The sequence below is a fragment of the Notamacropus eugenii genome, chromosome 3 (genome assembly GCF_028372415.1).
Source record: "Notamacropus eugenii isolate mMacEug1 chromosome 3, mMacEug1.pri_v2, whole genome shotgun sequence".
NCBI classification, from domain to species: Eukaryota; Metazoa; Chordata; class Mammalia; order Diprotodontia; family Macropodidae; genus Notamacropus; species Notamacropus eugenii.
Window position 1 is genome coordinate 474,902,263 of NC_092874.1, and position 27,302 is coordinate 474,929,564.

General features: G+C 43.4%; 1 protein-coding gene across 5 annotated transcripts in view; it reads left to right on the forward strand.

Moving 5' to 3' along the window:
• ERC2 (ELKS/RAB6-interacting/CAST family member 2) overlaps positions 1-27,302 on the forward strand; it is a 1,010,504-nt gene that overhangs the window by 26,674 nt on the left and 956,528 nt on the right. For all 5 annotated transcript variants that reach the window (XM_072599028.1, XM_072599030.1, XM_072599026.1 and 2 more), the window contains exon 2: positions 2,517-3,314. In XM_072599028.1, coding sequence (XP_072455129.1) covers positions 2,658-3,314 — 657 coding nt within the window. In that variant the 5' untranslated portion in view covers positions 2,517-2,657. The remainder of the gene's footprint in view (positions 1-2,516; positions 3,315-27,302) is intronic.

The following is a 27,302-nucleotide window of genomic DNA, read 5'->3' on the forward strand; positions in this document are numbered from 1 at the left end:
TCAGGATAACCTGGGTTCAAATCCTATCTTTGACATTTATTACCTGTGTGACTTTGGAGGTCTCCTACCCTTTCTGAATCTCAGTTTGATAACCTGTGAAATGAGGGGGTGCTGTAGGTGGCCTTGAAGCTCTAAATCTATGATCACATGTGAAGGAGAAAGCTGATGTTGTGGGAACTGTGTGATGTGTTAGATGGCATGGAATTGGGAGATCTGTGTTGAAATCTAGGTTCTAACACTTACTGACTCCCATGGTCATGGATTACCCATCTATAAGATGAAAATAATTACACACACACACACACACACACACACACACACACACACTATTCACTTCACAGGCTATTATGAAAAAAGAAAGCTGTAGCTTTAAAACACTACAGAAAGCAAACATTTCTCCTCTTCTCTTTCAAAAATCAGCCATACCTGGAAAATGCTTACTGGGTTACTTTCACACACCCAGAAATGTTAAAACATTTGTGGCAGTCATTGCCTGTCAGAAGTTTTCTCCTGGAAGTCCTGTGACTGTCATAATCTTTCTTCTCTTCCCCTCCCCTCCCCAAGATCTTTAGCTCAGTTTTCAGGTACCACTATTACCAGAGAGCTGTCCAGAGTGCTGAAATTCAACTTTCTGGTGAAAATGGAAACTTTGTGGTGGGGATGTGGAAGAAGCTAAAGCATCTTCTTTAAGACCAGCTTTGAAGGGGGAAATGAAATAACTGAAAATCAGTCTGAGCAGTATGTACAGAAGGGGCAGAGAGGGCAGCCCCAGTGCTTTATCTGTTGCATAGAGTTTATGGGATGATTGTTTCGTTGGTTTTCAAAAAAAAATTTTTTTAACTTGGGCCTGTGATGGTAGATCATAACATCCTTAGGGGCAGTTACGTGTTGCAGTGGATAGAGCGAGCACCAGTGCAGGAGTCAGGAGGACCTGACCAAATCTAACCTCAGACACTTGACACTCACTAGTTGTGTGACTTTGGTCAAGTCACTTAACCCCAACTGTCTCCTCCTGGGTCATGTCCAGTTATCCTGATGAATATCTGGTCACTGGATTCAGATGGCTCTGGAGAAGAAGTGAGGCTGGTGACCTGCACAGCCCTCTCTCACTCAAAACAAAGTCACGTGCAAGTCATGTCATCATTTCTCCGATGGCATGTTCTTCTTCGTCAACGAAGAATAAACACACACATAACATCCTTAATATAGAGCTAGAAGAGACTTAAGAACATATCTAGTCCAACTGTGGCATTTAATGGATGAAGAAACTGAGACCCTGAACAGTAAAATCACTTTCCAAGGTCACCCAGATAGAGACGGAAACATGACTTCAACTCAAGTGCTCTGAGTCCAAAGTCAATGGAGCACCTGTATAATTCTAGGTGAGTCACTAGCCAGGACTGGAGTACAAAAGGGAGTTTGGGAGCAACTATAGGGATGGCTCTCTGTACCTAGGTATCCTTGATTTTCTGAGGAGTTCCCTAGGGCTCCTGAACCCTGCTGAGAGTCCTTTCTCATATTGAATTATTATTGAAATTATTGAAATATTAGAAGAATATTAGCTTTCTGTTTCACGTGTCCCATGGTTTTGGTTTGAGCTACGTTTTTGAGAGACCGTGAAGTGAAGTGGAATATGTTGAAGACTGGGAGTCAGAAGAGCTTGGTTCACGTCCTCATTCTGGCATTTATTAGCTGTGTGACCATGGACAAATCACTGATGCTTTCTGAGCCCCATTTGTCATAACCAAACAAACCCTAAACCCCTTATATAAAGAGGGATAAATTCAAAGTGTTAGAGTCTGATAACCACTCTCAAAAGGTTGTAAGAAAAGTCCTTTGTAAACTCTAATGTGCTGTAAAAATGTTTGAGCATGAGCTAGCGGATGGAACTTTGTGCTAGAATGCAGGAAGACTTGGGTTCAGATTCTGCTTTAGATGCTTATGAACTGTGTGAGTGTGGGTAAGTCACTTCTCTGGTCTCCATTTTCTGATCTGAAAAATGGGGATAATGAAGTAGATGACTTTATAGGGTGGTGTTGAGGATCAAATAAGATAATGTATATAATATGTTTTGCAAGCCTTCAAGTACTGTATCAGTGTGATTCCTTATTATTGTCATTAACATAATGAAAACATTATCATAAACTATGTAAAAAACTCATCCAAGTCTCCACTCCTGTGAGCTGCATATCCTTATCTGTAAAATGACAATTCTTATACTACCTGTCTCATAGGGCTCCTGGGAAGTAATTACTTTCTAGACCATAAAGTGCTATAGAAATATGATTTATTTATTATTATTGTTACTTGCAGGGTTACTTTAGGCAAATCATATAACCTCTCTGAGACTCCATTTTCTCATCTACAAAATGAGATAATGTTTGTGCAACCAACTTTATAGGAATACCCTGAGGAAAGTGCATTGTAAATAAATTTGTATGGAAATGAGTTGTAATGTTGTTTAGTGTTTTCAAGTTATTTAATTTAACTCTTTCTGTTTTCTTTCGACTTTTCAGATCTCTGATGGAAGGAATTTATTGGTGCAGCTTATGAGAATAATCCAGTGAAAATCTTGGCCAGTTGTGGAAATATTGACCAGATTCCAAACCTAAGTATAGCATTTCTTATATTCAGTTGTACCTCATCCTAGAAGAACCATGTATGGGAGTGCACGAACAATCGGCAACTTGGAAGGTAGCCCTTCCCGGTCGCCTCGCTTGCCAAGGTCACCTCGTTTGGGCCACCGGAGAACCAGTAGTGGAGGCGGGGGAGGAACAGGTAAGACATTGTCCATGGAAAACATCCAGTCCCTTAATGCAGCCTATGCAACATCTGGACCAATGTACTTGAGTGACCATGAAGGGGTTGCATCTACGACTTTCCCCAAGGGCACAATGACCCTTGGAAGGGCTACGAACCGAGCTGTGTATGGGGGTCGGGTCACAGCCATGGGAAGCAGCCCCAATATTGCATCTGCTGGCCTCTCCCACACTGACGTCCTGTCCTACACTGACCAGCATGGGGGTCTGACCACATCGTCTCATCATCACCACCACCAAGTTCCTTCCATGTTGAGACAGGTAAGGGACAGCACCATGCTGGATTTGCAGGCTCAGCTCAAGGAGCTGCAGCGGGAGAATGATCTCCTCCGCAAAGAACTAGACATCAAGGACAGCAAGCTGGGGTCCTCCATGAACAGCATTAAGACATTTTGGAGTCCTGAACTCAAGAAAGAAAGAGTCCTACGCAAGGAGGAGGCAGCTCGCATGTCTGTTCTCAAGGAGCAGATGAGGGTCTCACATGAAGAAAATCAGGTAGGTCATGCCCAAGGTCAAGGCCCTCTCTCTGCCCTGTCCCCCTCCCCCCCAAGCCTCATCCTCCTGATTGATTTCTAACACATTAGTTGATACTTGGCAGGTGCTGGGACCTGGGCTGGAGAACATTTCATGGCACAAAGACACTTTTGAAGGAGCCACCAGAAAGGGTGCAAAACTTGGGGTGGATGGGAGGTTGTAGCTAGTGATCCTTCCCCTCCTCCAGGAGTCAGTCTTCTTGCTGCTGAGGAAGGACATGGGCTCACTTCATTTCTGCACTTTTGTATGCTGGGTTTTTCCCTTTCAACAGTAATCTGAATGTGGGGCCAGCGAACTCTTTAGAAGAGATAAACGCATTTTACATCGGAGGGAAAGCTTTCCCGTCTTCTCAGAAACGAAGTGACTGGACTATGCAATCTCCATGGTCCTTTTAAGTGCTGATATTTTAATGTTTATGGGGGTACATTTTCAATGATGAAGTGGTATTGGAAGGGCATTAGTTTCTTACAGAGTTAGCAGTGTTTCACTGAAGAATTTGATAGTAGGAGTGGATGTGAGGAAGCTAATATACTAAAGGAGAGCAACTCATTGATTTTCTTCCCCCTCCCACTCCCACCAATGACTATCTTTTGTTAAAAGCACATGATTTAGGTACCCTCTATAGTTTGCCCAACTCTCTAAAGAAGCCTGACTTATTCATTTGAGTTGAAAATTGCCAATAAACCTAGAACTTTCTAGAGGCATACCTGCATGATATTGGAGAAGGAAGTGGTCAAAGTCATTTTGGAATGTTGTTAGGATATCATAGCCCACACCATTGAGAGAAATTATTATTTTGCTATTATGTTAACAACCAATTATTAAATTAGGATTCAGACCTTTTCTCTTTATTTCCTTATTTAGGGCCCAGACCCTATAGGTCAGTTGGTCAACCTCTGAAGGACATGACTGATTGATGAAATGTTCATAACCCTTTGGGTTTGATCTTGGGTGAACAGTGGGACCCCACCCAACTAGGAAATATTACTTCTGTTTAAAATGTAAACAGAATCTAATCTAGGCAAATTCTTGCCCCAAGGAAATGACCCCCCGTCCTCACACCCCTCCACTGGAATCTAGGGTGACCCAGTTTATGAAGGAGAAAATCAACCAGAGATGTCTGGATGGAGATGGATTCCCTGTTCAGATTTCTGGAGGTGACTGAGCTTCATGATCCAGCCACATTTTTCAGTGGGAGGAGCTGAAGACTTCTAGCCCACCTCCTCATTAAACATCCACCAATCAATCAGACTTGATTTTTACTTTCAGGGACACCCCCTTTTCCAAAAATATCTTAAAGCTTTCAACCTCTCCATGGTTTTGTCTTTGGTTATCAACAGAAACCACTGATTATTAATTTATTAATTATTACCTAACCTAATTAATAAATTTATTATTAATTACTCAGGAATTCTGTGTTTGGAAGTTTTTCATTTGTTATACTGTCACAACCTTCATCCCTGATCTTTGCTTCATGCTCTCTATTATCTACTAGACTATCTCTGGTGCCTCTTTCCTCCTCTTTGACACTCTGGTTCCCAGTCCCTGTTCCTTATGGCCTTCTCCCCACCAAAAGGGCTTTGGTTCCAGCTCCCTGAACCCCGCTCCCTGCCTGATTGTATTTGTGCCATGCTCCTTGCTCTCCTCTCCTTCTGTGATGGCTCTGATCCCAGCCCCATGCATCTCATTTGCTGCTGGGATATCTCCAGTCCCTGGTCCCTATACTTCTTTTCTTCTTTCCTGATACATTTCAAACAGTTGATCAATTGTATTTGAAGGAAAAACCATAGATATCTTATATTTTCCAAGGGATGGAAAGAAAGGGAGAAAGAGAGAGCTGAGAACAATCTCTTGGAATTTGAGTGTTACAACACCTTGATAATACAATGACAAGTGAAATTCTCCTTTGGAAGATGAAGATAATTAAATCATTCACTTAAAAGCTGAAGAGGACCCTAGGCAAGCATCTTCTTTCTTATAGATGAAGAAATTGAGGCCGAGAGCAGTGACATGACTAGCCCAAGGTCACATAAATAGTAAGTAGAAGAAGTAAGATTTGAACCCAGGTCTTCTGAGCCAGGCTCCAGCACTCTTTTTAGTGGATCAGAAACTTCATTGGGATAGCCTAAAGAATTTAAAGTTTGCTGTGAAGAAGAGTAGAGTGAGGGGGTCTGGTGGGAGGGGATTTGGTGGTTGTAATCTGCACCAGTGGAGGGACACTCACGTTGATGAGATCACAGACCCATTGAAGCATTAAATCATTACCATAATTCACAGGGGTAAGCATTGCCATTTTGGCCAGTGGCGAAGCCAGTGGTGGCCTCTTCCTGGTTGAAGAGGAATCTCAGTCATTATTGTGGGTTAAAATGAGTAAAATGATTTGAAAGACTGTGTCCTGTGGAAGAGAAATTAGACTTCTTTCGCTTGGCCCTGGAGGACAGAGCCATATACAGGAGAGGGAGTTGCTCTTCCTAACCATGACAGCCAAGACCCCACTGTGTAATGGGCTACCTGGAGAGGGAGTCGGCTCCCCATCATTGTAGGGCTTTAGGCAGACCCTGGGTGATCTTTCACTGGGTATGTTCTAAAAAGGATGCTTCTTTGTTTTTCTTCTTTTCTCCTTCTTCCCTCCCTCCCTCCCTCCTTCCCTTCCTTCCTTCCTTTATTTCTCTCCTATAGCTGCGGAGGTCCCTTCCAACTGCAATTTTGTGACTTTGGGGTTCAAACTTGGAAGCAACTCATTGTGTAAAGTGCTCTTGAAACATTTAAAACATTTGAATCCTCCCCTCTCAGCTCCTCCCCTCTCTCATAAAAACCAGGAGTCTAAAGATGTGTCAGAGCTGAAGGGGGAGAGGAATTTCAGTGTCTTAGGGCTAATGCAATTGTTCATAGATAAAGCCAGTCTTTTGTGCCCTCTCCCACCCTACAGGCCCCTTTCTTCCCGACAGACCCTCCTTCTCAGGGGCCTCCCTTTTGTCTTGCTCTCAGCTGCCTGTCAGTTAATTGTGGTACATTTGGAAATAGCCCTGGCTTGGGAATCAGAACAGGGTTGCAACCCTGGCTCTCCTTTTTACAACCTATGAGACCTTGAATAAGTGACTTAACCTCTTTGGGCTTCAGTGTCTGCATTCACCAAGTGAGAGCTGGGCTGAATACTTTCTAAGATCCCTTCTAGCTCTCAAGTCATGATCCTTTGACCCTAAGGAGAAGCCTTGATAAAGTATTAACCAATAACTGAGGTTTTAGTGTCCAAACCCTGAGTTGTGAACCTTCTCAGGGCTATTCTTTTCTAGCCTTGGTCAGTATTTTTCTTAGTATTTTATCAGTGACATGGACAAAGGCACAGTGAGGCACACTCACTCCATTTCAGAAGACAAAGTGGGTGGGCTGCCCCATGCGTTGCAGGACATAATCTTGACAAGCTTGCACTGTGAGCCCAGTCTGATAAGATGAATTGGAATGGTGATAGACATAAAATCCCACTTTAGGTTAAAAAATAACCCTCTAACCATGGTCCAAATAGAAATCAGGGGATGTGTGGTTAGGCAACAGTTTGTATGCAGCAATGTTCTGGGAGAAGGGCTGGAAGAATGGTCAGGAATGATTCTTGCCAACGAAGTGTTTGCAGCCTGGTTGGGGAAAACAGAAGCCAAGTGCTAATGAATTGAGAATAATGAGGGAGCTGATGGTTTTGCTGTTTTCTGCCTTGGGCTGTCTGCGGTTTGGCTCCTGCAGGTTAGGGAAAGATGAGGTTAAACTGATGAGAGTCAGGGAGCGGAAGCCCAAGCCTCCCAAGTGCCTAGCAAAGTGCCCAGCATGGTAGGTGCTTTCTAAATCCTCATCTTTTGATTGATTAAGATAGGAATCCATTGAAAGAAGTGGGGATGCTTCACCTGGAAAAGAGAAGCCTTGATGGGTAGAGGGAGAGTGGGGAGGACAGGGCGGCTGTCTGCAAATGTCTGAAGGACCGTTCTGTGGAAGAGACACTGGTTTGCTTCAGCTTGGCATCAGAGGATGGAGCAGTGAGGAATGGGGTGATGCTTCCTACAGGGAAGGATGATTTTGACTCAGTCCTAGCAATGAAAGTTGCCCCAAAGTGGAAAGGGATTGAGAGACAGTGAAATCTGCACCCCTGGAGGTCTCTAATTAAAGGAACCTTTTATTTTCCTTACAGAAGTGGTTCCTATCCTTAGATGGCCAGAAGACAATTTAATAAATCATCCCTTACTTATCTAAGCCTTATTTTTTCACCTTCAAACTTAGAGGTCATTGATTTGGAATTGGGAGGGACCCTAACCCAGCCCTCTTATTTTAGATATGAGGAAACCAAGGCCTAGGGAGGCGAATGACTTGTCCAAGTTCACACAGCGAATGGTGTGAGCTCTATGCTCTCTAAGGTCTCTTATGTCTCTGAGAGTCTCTTCCTTGACAATTGTGTAGAAAGTAGGCAGGGAAGATGAGGAAGACTTAGGACCTATGGAGGTTTCTCAGGGATGACTTTTATTTTAGTGGTATTGTGTAGACCATGCATTTTCCTGCATGATCCTAGGATGGAAGGCAGTATGGGATAGTGGGGAGAGGTCCCAGAATTGGGATGACTTGGATTTACGTCCTGCTTCTCATACAACCTTTCCTTGCTCTAGGCAGTTCTCTATGGTGCTAGTCTGCATGGATAGAGGAATTTGTTCAAATTGGTTACTGAGAGCTCTCCACACCAAGGACATCCCATCTGGAAAACCCCCTCCCCCCAGAAACCATTATGTCATTGCATTTTCTAGGCTTAGTCTGTATGCCTCCCCTTCAGATTTCCATTGTGCCCAGCGCCCAGCAAACAGTAGGTGCCAAGTAAATGCTAGTTATCCAGCTGATGCTACTTGCCAGCCAAACTGTCCTCCATGAACTTCTCATCCTCCATGTTCCGTCTCTGGTCTTTGTGCGTTTGTCCAAGCTGTGTCCCCTGCCTCCCTCCACATCTCTGCCTCCCAGAAGCCTCAGCTCAATGACTGCCTTCTAACTGATTCTTCACTGCCCCTCCCCTCTGCTTCCTCCCCTCCCCTCTTCTGGCAGTCTGTCCCTGCAGTCGCTTTGTATCTAGCTTGTATTTCCTTCCAGGCCAGGCTTGTCCATGGGTAGCTTGTGCTTGGCACAAATGTAGGGTGCCACTGTGCACACTCCTGTTTGTCACATGACCATGGCAACCAGCCACTGTCAGTCTGTCTCTAGTCTAACCTGTCTGCAGCTGGGAGAAGTTTAGCCCATTTTTATTTCATCCCCTACCTATTGCCAAGTTGTGCAGGTCTATCTAGGTTCTGTGTTGTTTCCTCTAATAGAATGTAAACCCCCTGAAAGCAGGTTTGCTTAGTTTTTCCTTTGTACCTATAAAACCTAGCATGGTGCTTGACAAAGACTTATTTGGAAAGAGACATCTGTTTTCTGGCCTGTAGGAATTGTGCTGTAGGCATGGAAGCTGTAGCATGCCGTAGGCAGCTATTACTGACCTGTCTCTCAGCGCTTTGGGGAGGGGGGGTCAAGGTCATTGCCAGGTTGTAACTCAGAGCCATGTAAATAACCAGCCTGGGGCAGGCCAGGGCTCAGGGCAGAGCCACATGTCTCTAACCCAACACAAATGAGAACAGTCTGCTGGAAGTCAGTCCTAATGTGTTTCCTCTAGTTTCATGTGTGATCCATTAATTTCCATTTTGAGCTGGTAATTCAAAATGGCGCTGGCTGATGGTGTTGACAGACTTCCTTGCTATCTTGGTTCTTCATATGCTATCATGGGATATGACTTTCCTGGCTTGAATTCTCCTTTAAATTTTCTTGTGACTGGCAAGGCATGATTGAGTTTGCAAAATAGAAATTTTTTTCTTTGCGAGGCACTTTCCCTTTTGATCATCTCTTTGGAAAGGGGAAACACAGCTATGTTATGAGAAGAATGCTTAAAATCACCTGACTGGATAATGGATGAGATCCTCTTTGAGGTCCCTCCTAGCCCTAGATCTGTGAGCTGATAACCCTCTTGTAGATCTAAACCACCAGAAATATGGTGGGCCTCTTTGGCCCAAGAACTAGCCTCCATAGCATCTGCCATCATTGGATGTCGAACCCTAGAGGATTCTAAAGGTTTTCTCAGGCCTGGTTATTGTAGGGGTGGGGCTCCTCTATTCTTCTGGATTTTCCCCTGGGGCTCCCTTCCTTCTGATCCTTGCTTATTCTGGATAACATCTGAGGAAATCTTATGGATGACTGTCAAGGCACTTGTGGGAGCACAGTCCTTGCCAGGGCATTCCTCCAAGGATAGATCTGAAGCCTGGTGATGCAACTCTTCCATTTTCTGTTTCTTTTCCTACATTCATTCTACCCATTTCTGGGTTGTTATCAGAATGTGGTTTGTAAACCTGAAAGTGACGTGTGATAATGGCATTAATGATCTTCATGTGATCAAGATACTAGCAGTTAGTATTATTACTAGTACCGTGATTTTGTGGTTCAGTCATTCCAGGCATGTCTGATGTGTTGTGACCCCATTCACACTTTTTTTTTTATGGGATACTGCAAAAGCAGTTTTTTTAATTTTAATTTTTTAATTTTTAATGTTCTACAATCACTATCATAAAACTTAGATTTTTTTTCCCCCTACCTACCCCCCACTACCCTCCTCCCCCCCAAGACAGCATACAATTCTATATAGGATCGACACATACATTCCTATTGAACACATCTTCACTATAGTCATGCTGTGTAGAAGAACTAAAATAAATGGGAGAAATCATATAACAAACCACAACACCACATACACACACACACAAATGATCTGCTACATTCTGTGAATGAATTCCACAGTTCTTTCTCTGAAGGTGGAAAAGATTTGCCTTAGAAGACCATTGGGAATTTTTTTTTATATGTCCTTGCATTGATATGAAGATCCAAGTCTACCAGAAAAAACTCTCTCATACTGTTGTCGTTGCTGTGCACAAAGCTCTCCTGGTTCTGCTCCTTTCACTCAGCATCAGATCATATAAGTCCTTCCAGGCCTCTCTGAAGTCTTCTTGTTCATCATTTCTTATGGCGCAATAGTACTCCATTACATTCATATACCATAATTTATTCAGCCATTTCCCAGTTGATGGGCATCCCCTTGATTTCCAGTTCTTGGCCACTACAAAGGGAGCTGCTGTAAATATTTTTGTAATTGTGGGACCCTTTCCCATTTTTATGATCTCTTGGGGATACAGTCCTAGAAGTGATATTGCTGGGTCAAAGGGCATGCACATTTTTGTAGCCCTTTGGGCCCCATTCACACTTCTTGATAAAGATACTGGAGCAGTTTGCCATTTTTTTCTTCAGCTCATTTTGTAGAAGGGAAAAATGAGGTAAACAAGGTTAAGTGACTTGCCCAGGGTCATATGGCTAGTCAGTGTCTGAGGCCAGATTTGAACTCAGCAAGACGTCTTTCTGACTCCAGGTCTGACACTCCACTGTAGTGCCACCTAGCTGCCAAGATCATTATAATTAAATTGTAGTAGTGCATCGTGGTGCCCAGCTCGGTTCCAATTGGGTACAAAGTAAATACAATTTTTTTCTGAGGGGAGAAGAAAAGCTAACGGTTTGTGGGATGAGAAAAAGATTCCTTCCAGAGGTGACTGCTGAGCTGAGCCTGGATGGAAGCGAGGGATGTCAAGAGGCTGAGAGGGAAAGGCAGAGCATTTCAGGCACAGGTAAATAAGCTCTGCAGAGCCTTGGAGGCAGAGAGAGGCTGGAATGTTGAGCGTTTGAGTGGGATCAGTGTGAAATCAATCAGGAAAGGGAGGCCGGCCTCAGATGCCAAAGGGCTTTCAATGCACACAGATAGAGTGGAACTCAGAACCAGTGGAGGCCACCAGAAAGTCTCGAGCAGGATAGTGATGTGATCAGCCCTATTCCTTAGCAAGATTCTTTTGGCAGCTGAGCCAAGGATGAATTCAGGCTAATGAGCAGTCCTTGAGCACTTAACCACTTCCTAATGACTTGCATAGTTTGAAGTAGGCCCTGGTATGACAAGGGCCAACAGACACTCTGAGGCCCGAACGTTTCCAGTGAAATGGGTAGTATTAAGAGCCAAACATTTTAGGCTTGATAAAGTCCTTTCTTCATAGTTTATCTCATTTGATCCTCACACTACCTTGTGATGTAGAAGGTGCGTGGGCACTGACCTCCCAAGTGAGGAAGCCCCTTCTACCAATGCAGTTTGGTACCTGCTCTGTAACTTAATGCCTCTGAGATGCCTCAGAGTTCAAGTGACTTCCCCAGGGGCACACAGCTGGTATGTCTCAAAGTCAAATTTTCCTGACTCCATGGGTTACTCTAGTCACTCTGCCAGCTACCTCTCCAGTGGTATCTCCCCTCATCTCACTGATGAGAAAACAGAGGTTAAGTAACTTGCCCATGATTGAACAATGAGTATCACAGACAGAAATCAAACCCAGGTCTTTTTGACTCTGAGGGTCAGGTACTTTGTCCTTTATGGCACACATTCTGGATGAGGAAGATAAATTTGGGATGGTGTCCAGGGTTTTTTCTCCTCCAGAATGGTTTGTCTAGGAGGACCTTCATCTCTTCCGGGATGTGCCCAGTGAATGGTAGTGGTGGGGCATGAATCAGATGAGTGGATAAAGAAGCCTCAGAGGAGGGCATTGGGGCAAGTTCATGGCACCAGGGAGAACCTGTTGGTGGCAGGGGTGATAGCTGGTGATTGAGAAACAGCTACTTGGCTGAGGAAAGTAAAACCTTCTCATTGCAAAGGACCCACTTATTCTTTGCTTCTTTGAGAGTCTCTGAGTCTTGTATGTCTTTTGTGTACTTCTTCTGGATAGCCTTAACTTCTGATTTATCATGCATTCCAGGGCAGCTGGGTGGGGACATGGATGGAGCACTGAGCCTGAAGTCAGGAAGACTCATCTTCCTAAGTTCCAATCTGACCTCAGACACTTCCTAGCTGTGGGACTGTGGGCAAGTCACTTAACCTTCTTTGCCTCAGTTTCTTCATTTGTAAAATGAGCTGGAGAAGGAAATGGTAAACCACTCCAGTACCTTTGCCAAGAAAGCCCCCAGTGGAGTCTTGGAGAGTCAGACATGACTGAAATGACTAAACAACAACCTGTTTCTCCTGATGCCTGCGGGAAAAGGTCTCTGCTTCACACCCTAAATGCTAGCCTCTTCTCAGACTTTATCCCCTCAGTCCTCTGTTCTCTAGTCTTCTCTGAGGCCAGATAAAGAGAATTGGATTGGGGGTCAGTGGGTCTGGGTTCAAACCCCTCTGCTCTGCCATTTATTATGTAAGCTTGGGTCTCAGTTTCCTCATCTAAAATGAAAGAGTGGACTTGAAGTCCTTGGAGGTCTCTATGATCTTTTGTTCCTTGCATGAGTTCATCTCAGTCTGAACTCTACCCTCTATGCCAGTGATCCTCAGTCTACATCTTCAGGTCTATCTGGAAGTCGTTCCAGCATTTCCAGGTCAGCGCAGTCCAGGCCCAAGTCATCATCTGTCTCCCTAAACTTTGCCTTTCTTTCCGGGCTTTAGTATTTGTGCAAATGGCAGGACCATTCTCCCAGGCTCAGAACCCTGGGGTCATTTTTGACTTTGTTCCCTGCACACCCAGTCAGAGTGGCCTCACCTTGTCTGATTACAGCTCCTTGACATCTCCTGTCTCCCCCATCCCTTCTATTTTGACTCTATTGACTTCCCATCCTCATTTTCTCACTTGCGTTCTTTCTTTAGCTCATCCCACTTGATCTGTCTTAGATTGATGAGATTCATGTTCCCAATTCACAACTTGAGCGTCTCTCTGCTGCTCAGCAGCTGTCAATGGTTCATTCTTCCCTCCTGAATGACTTAGTCTGGCATTCAGGAACCATCACAGTCTAGCTTGAATTTCCTGTTCTTACCTGACCTCACATTCTGCACCTTTGAGTATCCTGGGGGCCATGCTTGATGCTTGTCGTCTCCTAAACTTCTGGAAGATGTTCTTGCCTCTAAACCTTGAGGTTCATAACATTTCTTGTGGCTTGGACTGTGTGCATTTCTTGTGCTCACTTTCACCCCTCCTCCTGGCCTGTTGATATCTATGGAAAGCAACAAGTACACAGGGAAACCAGTTCAAAGAACATGGGAAATACATGGGATTAGAAAAGGATTCCTTCAAGGCTCACTTCTCATTCCAGCTCATCCCTGAAGCCTTTCTTTCTCCCTCTTCCTCAAGCAGAGCCAGAACTTGAGGGGAGGGTGGATTCTAGTTTTTCTCTTCTAAAAATAATATCATCGTGATAGAGTAAAGGGTAGAGAAAAAGGGGAAAAACTCTGGCCTCCCCTGAAAGACAATGACCTATTTAGAATCCAGGGACTCCTGAAATTCCTTTCCTTGGGAAGGTGAGAAGGAGGAGGCCAGGTGATAGCTTTTTGTATCCAAATGGAGAGAAATTTGAAGAAAATTGTTGATTCTTGTCATGGATGCCAAATGGATTCATGGCTCAGAAATGACCTATAGTTGGGTTGAGAATTAGTTACGTATACTATATTACTAGACTTTCTGATAGCCATTTCTAGAGTTTCTCTAGAAATATTAGGTAATAGGGAAAATATATGTTCTTCTATACTGAAATTGTAGCGGTTTAAATGGCTTTCATCTTCTAATTTTCTTTTCCTCTTTTGTTTCTCCTCTGCTCTCTCCCTCTTCTTCCTCTTCTTCTTCTTTCATTCCAACCTTTCCTTCTCTTTCTCTGTATCTCTTATTCTTCCATTTCCCATTCCCTCTCCCCTTTTCCTCTCCTTTTACTTCCCTTCCCACCTTTTCATCCTTCCCTCTCCATGGTGCTGCCCATCCTTATATCTCTTGTCTGGGGAACAGCCCAGTTAAGTTCAGAGGGGCTTTCTACCAGGCTGTCCACAGGCTCGTGAATTTTTTGGCCACAGCTACTCTTAAATGCCATCTACCATGAGGTAGGGAGTCTGTTGCCTCCATTGGTGGAAGGATGATGAAATCACTGATTCCTGAAGCACTTTTAAATATTCTTTTGAAAAATTTTATTTTTCTTTTGTTTTTACATGACCCTCAATTCCCAGTATATCTTCCCCTCCCTCTTCACCATCTCCTCCAGAGAGTCATCCCTTATAACAAGGAATGAAAAGCAACTCAGCAAACCTAATCAGCATCTTAATAACCCTATCTGCCATTACGATTCTCCAAGTTTTGAAGGACCATGTTGGTTGGAAAAAAATCGTAAGTCTTTATGTTTCTAGAGTGGGCTTAGTTATTGGATCCTGGGAGTATGCAGTCCCAGAGAGGACAAAGAGTTAAAAACAGATGACTATGACTAAACCAAACAAAACCAGCCCTCAGTAGGATTGGAATTATCTGGTTTGACTGTCTATGCGGATCTGTTAATTATGTATCAATTAATTATACTTAAGTGTAAGGGCAGTTAGGTGGTGCAGTGGATACAGTGCTAGGCTTAGAATCAGGAAGACTCATTTCATGAGTTCAAATCCAGTCTCAGACATTAACTAGTTGTGTGACCCTGGGTAAGTCATTTAATCCTGTTTGCCTCAGTTTCCTCATCTGTAAAATGAGCTTCAGAAGGAAATGGAAAAGCACCCCATTATCTTTGCCAAGAAAACCCAAAATGGTGTCACAGAGAATTGGACAGAACTGAAATGACTCAACAACAATTCCTGACTTCAGGTCCAGTGCTCTAACCACTGCACCACCTAGCTAGTAAATAGGATGCTAGCCTTGGAGTTGGGAAGACTTACAGTCAAATCCCATCTCTGATACGTACTAGCTATCACTAACCTCCCTGCACCTGAGCTTCTTCATCTGAAAAGATGGGGGATTTTAATACCTATATTATTCGTCTGAAAATACAGTCTATTGCTCATAGTATTATTGTAGAGCTGGAAGGTGTCTCAGAGATTCTTTAGTCTGAGCCCCATATTTCACATGTTAGGGGACTGAATATCAGAGAGGTTCTATGATTTGAAAATAAGTACTACAGCTGAGATTTGAACCTAGGACCCTGACTCCAAATCCTATTCAGTTTCTACTGTATCATGCTGCTTGGTAGTTTGTGAGATGAATGGAAAGCATTCTTGCTCAATTTCAAATATCTTATGTCAATAATACCTGATCCTCTAAGGATCCCTAGCCCAACCTAGTATAGCTGTTTTTTTGAGGGACTGAAGAGTTTCTCTATAAGAAGCAAATCCGTCAATGATTCTAAAAACAATGGGGCATTTTAACTCTTTCAAGGGAAGGCCTTGTGGCTTAGTTTGAGACAGTCAGGGGAATGGGGTAAAGGGAAGATGGGGCAAGGTCACTTCTGATCATCACTGAATCTCTGATCAGGCTGTGTATATTCAGGACAGCAGGAGTAAAGTCTGGCTTTGGGGGGAGATGATAGGGGATCGATGGCCAAGCAAGGGCTCCCCCTGGATGCAGTGATCTGGCCAGGTCCAATTCTCACCCCTGCTCTCCCATTTGATTCACGCACATCTGTGTTCTCTCTCATGACGAGGCTGCTCCCAGATGTGGAGGAGGGCCCAGGAATGTGTTTTGAGGTAGGACAGGCACATTTGGCTGATTTTCTACCTGTGATGTCACAGATGAGGGGATGACAGATATGCTAATTATCTAGGAAACTCGACATTTCTGGGCAGATCAGAGAAAGGAGTGGGGCCAGGACAGGGGGAGGAGTACTGGCTAGGTTGGGGGCATGGCTAGCCTGTCATGACATTGACTTGGTCCAGAAAATGGGAGGATTTTCTAGCTATTACAATCCCCTTAAGAATACATGTGTTATGGATGACACTGTCCTCTTGGGACATTGTCCAGAAGGAGATTCCGGGCCTCAGTGCATTGACACAAAGATCCCCAGGACCTGGGCAATGAAGGCCATGCTCTCTCAGGGTAGTGGCTAAGGGTGCTCTCTGGATCCTGGAAGGTTCAGTCAAGCACCACCTTCTTCAAGAAACCTTTTCCAACTCAACCAGCCCATTCAGCAAGCCTTTATTAAGCACATGTTGTATGCTGGCCATGGTGCTGAGTGCTGGGAGTATAGATACAAGTAGAAAAAAAGATCAACAGTCCTGGCTGGCCCCCAGGGAGCTCACTTTCTAATGGGGGCAGGTAACACATAAAAGGGAACTGCAAGGTGGCACAATGGATAGCTCACGAGGCTTGGAATCAGGAAGACTCATCTTCCTGAGTTCAAATCCAGCCTCAGACACTTCCTAGTTGGATGTCCCTGGGCAAGTCACTTCACCCTGTTTGCCTCAGTTTCCTCATCTGTAAAATGAGCTGGAGAAGGAAATGGTCAACTCCTCTAGTATCTCTGCCAAGCAAACCCCAAATGGGGTCACAACATGACTGAAATGACCCCAAAACAGCAACACATAAAAGGAAGCTAACGCGCGGGGGTGGAGGACCACAAAGAGAGTGGGCAGAGGCAGTTGGAGTGTGGCCTGGAGAGGAATGAGACATTTAGCATTTAGACATTTCTGGGAAAGGGAGAGGAGGCAGATAGCAGTGCTCCTTCCAGCGTCTGAATTTCAGAAGTGAGGTTTTCAAGATGAGTTTTATTTGTATCTTACACAGTATGTGCTTCATAAATGTTTCTTTCTAAACTGATAGTATAGACAATCAAGGCTTATGTGATTGCTTTGCTGCCTTCTCAGGGCCCATGAAAGTGGAAGAATCCAGACCCTGAGCTTCTATCTTTTTTAGAAGCTGCTATGAGATCCAAGGGCTGTCCCAGTAACACATTTTATTTATAGCCTGGCCACCCTCAGCACCTGATTCACAGGTTTCCTCTTCACTCACCCCCACCTTTGTTCTCAATGATTTCATCCTCAGGGACCTCAGTACACACGTTGAGGAATCATCTGACACCTGGCTTCACAGGTTCCTATCACCTCCACTCCCATGAGTTTCCTCTCTATTTGAATTAGCTGCTCACCATAATGGCTGCCCCTTGGGTAAGAGTTGGAGATTTGGCCCCATCCCTTCCTTTCTCAGTCATTTGCATGACCTCCCTAGCCTAGGTGCAGCTAAGTAAAGCAATAGAGAGAGCACTGCTCTTGGAGTCATCAAGACCTGAGTCAAATATGCCTTCAGATACTTCCTTGCTGTGCTTTTAAGTTACTTCACCCTGTTGGCCTCAGTTTCCTTATCTGTAAAATGAACTGGAGAAGGAAATGACAAACCACTCCAATATCTTTGTTAAGAAAACCCCAAATGGGGCCACAAACTGGACATGACTGAAATGATGAAACAGCAAACATCTATTATTCATTTTCATATTCCCCCAGTTGCCAGTGCAGTACCTAGTACAACAGAGTAGACCAGGGCTGGGGAACCTCAGGGCTTGAGGTCACATGTGGTCCTTGAGGTCCTCAAGTATAGCTCTTTGACTGAATCCAAACTTCATAGAATAAATCCCCTCAGTAAAAGAATTTGTTTGTAAAAGGCTGCACCCAAGGACCTAGAAGGCCCCATGTGGCCTTGAGGCCTCAGGTTCCCCAGCCCAGGAATAGACATTCCACACATATTAGGTGGATGAATGAGTAAGCAGTAACACACCTGAAGAACCTCCTAGTGGAAGTGATGGATTCAGCAACATGAAACAATACAGAAAGTTTGGCATAACTGAGGAATTTTAATTGTCTCCTGGAGGAGTCCTATGCCTGGTAAAAATGAACAAATAAACAGGAAGGAAGGATGAGGGAGGGAGGCTACTGGATTGAGGCATTCATGGAAAGGTAAGATTATTTCCTCAGTTTCCAGGTTGGCATATCTCATGAAGTCAAGAGAAAAGGCAGGGATGGAGAAAAGAGCATAAATACTTTATCCCATCCATGACTTGGGTGGATGTGCTTGGAAAGATTACACGTAGATGCCAAGCTCAAAGGGATCTCAGAAGTTGTTTAAGCCGGTGTTATAAAACTCAGATAGAAATGGGGGCCACTAATCTATGCATGAGGATTCCTGTGGGCTGCATGTTGACTTAAATTTAAAATGTAGCATTATCTATGTTTTATTGTGTTTTTATTTTCCCAATTACCTTATATTCTGGTTGGGGTCTGCATCTTTGAGATTGTGGCCTTCGGTGGCCCTCTGTGGCCCTTGGTTCTCCACATTTGATGCCTCTAATCTTGTCGAACTCCCTCATTTTAGAGATGACAAAACTGAGGCCCAAGAAGTCATGGGGGAGCCAGGTCCTCTGACTCCTTCTTTATGTCTAACTCCCTTTTATGTTGTGCACAATAGGTGTCATCCAGTCTCGTTGGATGGTTTTTCAGTGACAGGGGATTCATTGCTTCACAGCAGCGCATTCCTTAGAAATGTCTTCATTAGAGTCATAGACCTAGAGACGTTAGAGACTTAGGAGGTCATTGAATCCGTCTCATTTTATAAAGAAGGACAATGAGGCTGCTGCTTACGTGATTTGCTTGGGGTCACATAAAGTAATAGCTGAGTCAGGTTTCCTTTGAACCCAGGGTTTCCTGACTCCAAATCCAATGCTCTTTCTCATTACTCTATTATATATTTTTAGTTGATTCTGCATCCCCATAATTTCTGCCTGCCAGTTAGTCCTAATTCTGCCCTTGGAGTCTGATTCTTAACCTAATGCCTCCTATTGATTTGCATGTGATTCTCTCTGGCACTTTTGGACAACAGTCAGGTTTTCTTGGTGCTGAAAGAAATTAAGATGGCCAAAGTGTTTTTATTCTCAAAGGCTCCATTGTAATGCTCCCTGGGGATGTGAAATGGGATTTAGGAATCTCAGGATCACTAGAGGCAAGTGGCAGGAGATGTGTCCCTTGTAGATGCTCTCAACAGGAAAGGGGTGATGTGCCTTGAATGTCCCTACCATAGATTGCTTGGCTTCCAGGTTTGTGAGTTTTTTTTTCTCTTTGGCCATCTTCCCAGAAGGAACCTTGAATAGACAATAATAGATTGTGAGGAAGGGTTCTGAACCCATTTGCTGTGTGGTGAATGAGAAACAGCTGGGTGTAGTGGATAGCGTGATGAATCTGAAGGCAGGAAGGCTTGGATTCCAATCTCATCCCTGACACTAGTTATGTGATCATGGACAAATTCCCTTTACCTCTCTGAGCTTCAGTTTCCCCATATGTAAAGTGAGGACAATAGTTCTCATAATACTGGCCTCCGAGAGTCAAGGTAAGGCACCAGTGAGAGTGTAGCCTTAAAGCATCAATTCTCATTGGCTTCTCTGTCTTCTACAAGTGTTGTAGCAAATAGTTATCAAATGTCCTAGACTGTCTAAGACAGGATTATTCTTTAACCATTCATCTTTCTTTTTGGGATGAGCATAGTAGGGTCTTTCTGGGACCTCATTTTACATATAATGGAAAACTCCACAGACAAAGGTATTCAAAATGACTTTGGTCATGAAACAAATGTTCCAATGCAACAATCTCCAGAAACAGTAAAATTGTTGAAAATATATCCTCTTTTCATGTGTTTGGGGAGGAATTTACGGCTATAGTATTGAGGAGAGATTGAACTTGATCTGCTTGGCCCCAGAGGCAGAATCAGGGTCAGAGGGGGGAAGGTGTAGACACAAATAGTTGATGACAGGAACAAACTTCCTGACACCCAGGACTGTCTAAGAGTGGCTGCCTTGGGAGATGAGGGACTTGCCATCAGTTAGAGGCTGGGTGATCATTTATAGATTATATTTTAAGTAATATACCTTTTTAGGGAGATGAATTGAACTTGATGGCCCAGGGTCTCTTCTAAGTCTGAAATTCTGGAATTTAGGGAAATTCCTGCTCTTCTGTTTATTTATTGTATGTCCTTGGATAAGGTCAACTAAACCTCTCTGGTCCCCAGCTTCCTCTCTCTGAAAAGAGAAGTTTGTGCTAGATGACTATTCTAGTCCAAACCTATGACCCTATGGTTGTGTGTGCACATGTGTTTGCCTGTGTGCCTATGAGGGCACACACATGTGTGGATGTGTGTGTGTACTTTTTGCCTAGACCTATGATTTCATCAGTGTATGCAGTTCTTAATTGAGCAAACTCCTTAATGATCATCAACTGTTCTGTAGCTTCTAAATTTGCCTAGGGCAAATGAGAGTTTAACCATTCTTGGCCTATGATGTACAATGAGTATGTTGTTGGAATTGGGGTTTAAACCCAGTTCAGATCATCATGCATCTGAGGCCAATTTTCCATCCTCTCCACCATGCTAGCCCTCTGTCCTTTGTGTATGACCAAGAAAAAAAAAGATGGGCCCATCACATAAGTGAGAGATAACCAATGGACTACCTGGCCTTCCTTGGTTACCTGGTATATCAAGAGAGCTAGGTGAAGGTGTCTGTCATTGTAGTTGGACCCTTGTATGGGATTTACATGCACACGTGACCATGAGTCACATAGACCAGTAGGTATGAACAGACAGCATCTCCACATTGAGGAGATTATCCGTCACTTCAAGTAGGGTCCAAGGACTCCTAAACATCTCCTCCTTATCTGAGCACATGAAAAGAAGTTTGGAATCGACGGCTGATTTTCTCAGTATCTAGGCTACTCCCCTGAGTCCTCAGCCAGACCCTTACCCTTTATCAAGATCTAATTGCGAATCCCCCACCCCCTTTTGGAGCCTTTCCCCCTCTAGCCTCATCTTACTCTGGTCTCTTTAATCCCTGTTTTTATCTTGGTGGAAATGACTTTGTGACTGGCCCATGTGGGTTTCTGAGCAGTTTCAGAACCATTCAGATGTGGCTTTCATGTCTCTCATTGTCGTCTCATTCTTCTGCAGCAGGATCTGAGACCCTAGTTCTCACAGCTTTGTAAATGAGCTCCTGGCCAATGCTGGTGGACTCGATGAGGAAAGGAGGCCTGGGATTTCTGGGAGAGCATCGATTAGGTTCTAGGCCTGGCTTTGCCATCAATTAACTTGTGACCAAGGATGAGTCATGTCCCTTCTCTAGGCTTGTTTCCTAATATAGTGAAGGGATCAGGCTAGACTAGAGAATGAAAAATGGATAAAATGCTCGTTATACGTCAGCTACAGGGTTAAGCCCTGGGGATACAAATATAATGAAACAAGACAGCCCCTGCCTTCAAGGCAGGTACTCTCCAACAGGGGAAGAAAACACCTGTGGGAGTAGCAGTCGGGGAGGGGTGTTTTGGTCTGGGAAGCCCCAGGGGTGGTGAGTGAAGCCATGGTTAATGAGTCCAGAATGATTTACCATGGATCAGGCTCTGGGGATACAAAAAAAGACAAGAACATGGTTGTTGCCTCAAGCAGCTTGCATTCTAATGGGAGATAAAACATGCAAACAACTACGTAGATAGGAAATACGTACTGAGTAGGAAGAAGGCACTCTTATCAATTATTAATGTGCAAGAGATTGAGTCATCCTTTCTAGGAGAAAGAAAGAAAATGGCTGGCAGTGGGAGGATGCATGGAGGGAACAAGATGAATGGGAGGGATACCTACATGGTGAAATGGCATAAGTTGGCCAAGTAGCAATGTGATGAGTCTTTGTCTGGACTAGATATAGAGAGATTTTCTCATTCAGGGAACTGGTGCCCCAAGGCAAAAGTTGGGGTACCTACTGGGTGGGGGAGGCTGGAGCAAGAAATCAGGGGAGAAAGCCTTCTGAAAAGCAGTGATATGGAAGGTTCCACTTAAGTGGAACATTCTGTGTTCCTGGGCTACAGAAACCTTCGCAGTGAGTCCTAAGCTAGATCACCTAGCTCCTACAAAAGAGAATGAAAGCCATTGGGAGAAACTGGTTCATTAGCTGGCCATGCCCCAGGGTTGGGGTTGAGGAGAGGCAGGCACAGTTTCAGTGGGCAAAGGAGGATGTGTTGGTGGCTCTCTTTGATGAGTTCGTGGCTTATTCTGAAGCTGTTGATGGGTGTGTGTGCTCATTAGGGGTTGACAGGCATGTACCCATTCCAAGCTGAGACAGTGAGCCACCAGGTTTTCCTAAGGAGTAATTTGAGTGAAGATACATTTTGCTCTTACTTGTTGACAGCATTCTCTCAGTACAGTGATTGCATCCATCTTGGTAGAAACTTTGCCTGTGCATGGGCTGAGAGTGGGAGCAAGACGTTTTTGTCTTGAAACAAACAAAACGAAACTGGCTTTCTCTATGTTTCTCACATACTCTGTTATATCTCCAGTCTCCATGCCTTTGTCCTTGCCATCCTTCATGTTTGGGAAGCCCTTGAGAGTGCTTCATCACCTTTGTTTCATAGAATCCTTCTCTTCTGTTATGACTCAGAAGACTGACCTTCTCATGAATCCTCATTTAATTCCTCCTAAATGGGAATACCTTCCTCCCTTCCAGACTCTCTTGTATTTACCAGCTTTGTACTTGTTTTGGACATATATCTTTCATTATAGAATGTAACCCCTTGAGAGAGACAGTTTCATTCACTGTATTTATATCTCCAGTGTTTAACCTAGTACCTGGCACATATTAAGGATTTAATAAATAGTTACTGATTGATTGAATCCAAGAAAACCTCCAGTCTAGAGGCTAGCATGGCTGTAACACTTTCTTCGTATTCCGTTGAGTGACAAAATATCCTTGCTTTATAAGGGTGTGTACTGTTAGCTGCTCTCTAACAGCTCGTGTAGCCTAGCTTCACTATTGACCACAGACAAGATCAGCTTCTTGAAAAAACCATTATGGACTTGGGAGGAAGCAATGGGGTTCAATGGACAGGATGCTGGTTTGGAAGGCAGAAGATCTGAGTTCAAATCCCAGCTTTACAGTTGATTATAATTGGACAAGTCACTTGACCTCTTGGGGTGTTAGTTTCCTCACTAGCAAAATAATTGGGATTGAACTAGAAGAAACCCCTTCTGGCTCTCAATCTGTGATCCTCTATCTTCAGGAGAAGAGGACTGAATTAGGAGGTCACATGGACTGGGCCATGTGACTTTATGGTGAGTCATTGAACTGCTGAGGTTCAGCTTAGCTACAATCAACTGTGTAGTGGTCATCCTGCCTGCCTTGTTTTGTTCCGATTTCGTATTCTTAGCACAGGACGTGGCATTGAGTAGACAGTTCAGTGAATTTGGCAAGATGGCCTATTGAGAAGGCAGGTATTTGCAAGATTTAAGGAAGGCACTGCAGGAGAAAAAGCAGCTCACATTAAGGATTGTTAGGTCCCAAATGAAGCCACCTATTTCATGGCCTTATTAGAAGTCGTTGCATTCACAAAACTTTAAGTGAAATTAATTGAATTTGGCTAATGATGGAGATTTGGTTCCTTGAAGATGACATAGCTTGACCCCAAGGTGTCAAAAGGTAATGATATGAATGCAAAGTAAGTAGAACCATAAGGATTTCTGAGATTGTTCCATTTTCTCTTGGGACAAGAAGTCAGATGGGAAATGGCAAAGCCTTTCTCTCTTTATAAGCTCCCTTTGCCAAGAGGAGGAGATATCTGTTCTGATGACTTGTATCTTAGGGTTCCAACATTATTTCTTGCCTCTTAAATCATTTGCAAAAGTGATCAGTTATTAAAGCAATGCTACCAGCACTTCAAACCACTGCATAGGAAGGAGCCCAGGTGGTTATACAGAGGTGATTAGCTTCTCCCCAGCAGGATTTGTTTTCCCAGCTTTAAGGCAAATGGGACATCCCTTGTTGGAGGCAGATATTGGGGCTGGATTTGAGGACCTGGCACATAGTAAGTGCTTCATTAATGTTCATTCATTCATTCATTCATTCATTCATTCATTCATTCATTCATTCATCTATCCATCCATCTACCCATCCATTCATCCATCCATCTATCCATCCATCCATCCATTTCCTTGCTCATACCATTGGAGGATGTGAGGAATCTTGGAGACAGAATTTTCCCAAACTCATGAGTGACCCCACTATCAATGTGGGTCCTAGACCATTGAAATCTGACAGTTATCTCTTTATCACAATAAAATAGCTTGATTGTGCCTCAGAATTCCCTTTATGCATTTTTCATCTCTATCTCATTCATGTTGCAAGTAGAAGGTGTGTCCTAAGTAATTTTTGGAATCATAGAATCTCCGAGTTGAAAGGGACCCAGGAAGTCTTTGAAGCTACCAATTTTGATCTGAACCAAATCCTTTCGGGCAGCCAGGTGGTGTGTGGGGAAGAGCGTTAGAGTCAGAGTACAGGTAGCATGATGTGAATTCTAACTCTGCTTCAGACATTGGGTAGTTGTTTGACTCTGAGTAATAGATGCTTAATAAATGTTTATTGATTGACATCTTCTCTTGACCTCAGCTTCCTTATTTGTAAAACGGAGATAATAATAGCTCCTGTCTCAAGGTTGTAGGGAGGATCAAATGATAATATACTTATTAAATATTTTGTAAACTTTAAAATGCTGTATAGATATCACCATCATTATTATTTCTATGCAGGGATATGGAGGCAGCTCAAAGCTCATGGAGCTGAAGGTTAAATTTTCAGCACAAACATTTACATGTAGAAAACAAACAAATATGATGAATCAGGGCTTAATTTCTTGTTTCATCAGTAGTGTAGACTTAAGGAAGTGATGAAGAAAACGTGAATAGTGCAGGTTAAACTTCAGTGTGCTTTGTGAGTTTTGGGAGAGCTGGTTCAAACAGCATGCCATGCTTTTATGTCATTTTTGTGTCAGAGGCTCCCTCTTGCTGGACAGGACCTGGGTCCATTTGGAGGGGCTTCTTATTCCTTTGGTTGGTTGCCCTTTCCTAGAATATCTGGGAAGTGAAGCATCTGGTCCCTGTCCCTCCACTTCCTCCTTCCTCAGCATGTTGTTCTGAGTTCATCCAGTCACTGATTTAGAGCTGGAGAGATCTTCTCCTTCAGCTTGTGAGCCTCGCCTTACAAGAGCATGGGTTTATGCACAAAGCTCACAGCAGGGCTGCTCGATAAAAATGGTGAAAGGTCTCCCAATCCTCTATTTCTCTTTACCATAAAATTATCTTTTTATATATCTCTTTATCATAAAATCGGAGGAGGCAACGGGATAGAGTGGTAAGAACCTGGATTTAACATCAGAGCATCCTTGAGTTATTTCTTCCTGGTGAAGGTGAGAACGTTTTCTTGAGTGTCTATACTCTGGGGTACAAGTGAATATTTTTATTTTTTCATTTTTTGTTGTGTGAATGAAATCTTTTTTGTGTTTGATATCTTATTAGCTTGTATGTTTTCTGGAAAAGTAGGGACTCTTTTGAAGACAGGAAACATGAGCCAGACATTGTCATTACTGTATTTAGCTATTTATTTTTGTAATTTATTTCCTTTATCCTTTTGTGAGGTAAAGAGGGTCAAATGACTTGTACAGGATTACACGGCTAGTAAATATCAGGTATCTGAGGCTGGACTTTAACTCAGGTCCTCCTGACTCCAGGGTCGGTTCTCTATCCACTGTGCCACCTAGCTGCCCTGAATGACATTATTTAAATATCATTAATGTGATCTTAAATATTTTCTTGAATTGGAGGATGAGACCAGGATATTTTGTGAGAAATTCCCTTCTCTTCCATGCCAAATTTTGTACCTAGGTCTATCGTATCAGAGGATGGGGCCAGTTGACACATGGGTCACATCACGAACATTTTTGTGATCCCAAACCCTCTTTTCTTGTTATACCTCTGAACTTTCCAGTGTGCTTGATGGACATTTGTATTATTGGCTACTTGTCAAAGTCTCCCTGATCAAAGCTGTAGTTGTCTTCAGGCATATTCTGATTTTGGTTAAAAACAAATTTAAAATTATGTTCTATTTCTCATCAGGTTTTAAAGTCTAGACCATCAACATATGCTCAAGTGCTTCGATTTTACTTCGCAAGATGTGAAAGTGATTTGGGCCCTCTCTTTAGACATCACAACAAATTTCTGGGTGGAGCAACATATGGAAGATGACTGAGAAAGTACTATTGATTTTTTATGTTAAAATTTGGTTATTTACAGATAGTTTTAAAAGAAAACATTGGGGTGAAATGATCCATCCCTCCCTTTTAATAAATAGTAGAAATTTGCCAAAAAGTATAAATGAGTAGCAAAATTTTGGGTCCCATCCAGACACTGCCAATACTGATTGGATACTATTGGTATGACCTTAAGCAAATGGTTCCTTTCCTGCAAGTATTGGTTTCTTCCTCTCTGAAATGGAGCGAGGAAGAAGAGTTGCCTTGGTCCTCTCAAAGGTCCCTTCCACCTCTTCTATTTTATAACCTTCCAAACTTGATCAGTTCTGTTTTTGTTTTTGTTGTTTTGGTTCAGGGTGTGTGTGTGTGTGTGTGTGTGTGTGTGTGTGTGTGCGTGTGTGTGTGCTGTTGCTGCAAGATTGCTTTGTGAATACCATACTTTGTATTTCTCAATTCTAGTTTGTCATTCTGTCATTTTTCTGTCATATCCAACTTTCTGTGGCCCCATTTGGGGTTTTCTTGGCAACGATACTGGAGTCATTTACCATTTCTTTCTCCAGCTCATTTTGCAGATGAGAAAACTGAGGCAAACGGAGGAAGTGACTTGCCCGGCGTTGCATAGATTGTTGTGTTCATCCTTCGTTTTCGAAGAAGGCCATGACATCAGAGAAATGATGACATGACTTGCACTTGACTTTGTTGAGTGAGGAAGTGCTGTGCAGGTCACCAGCCTCACTTTCTCCTTCTGAGCCATCTGGATCCAGTGACCAGATATTCATCAGGATAACTGAAGATGGCCCAGGATGCAGTGGGAGACCTTGGCTTTTTTAGACTAGTCCTTTTCACCTACTCACTTAGAGGGGGGTAATGCTCATTGAGTGAATAGGCCTCTTTAAGAAGTAGTCAGGGAATGGCCTTTTTAATGAACCAAAGAAAAAATAGCTAAATCAAACTGTGAGGGAAAGAGAAACGGTTACTACTGATAATTACTCTAAGCCACCCATTAAGTGGAGCTT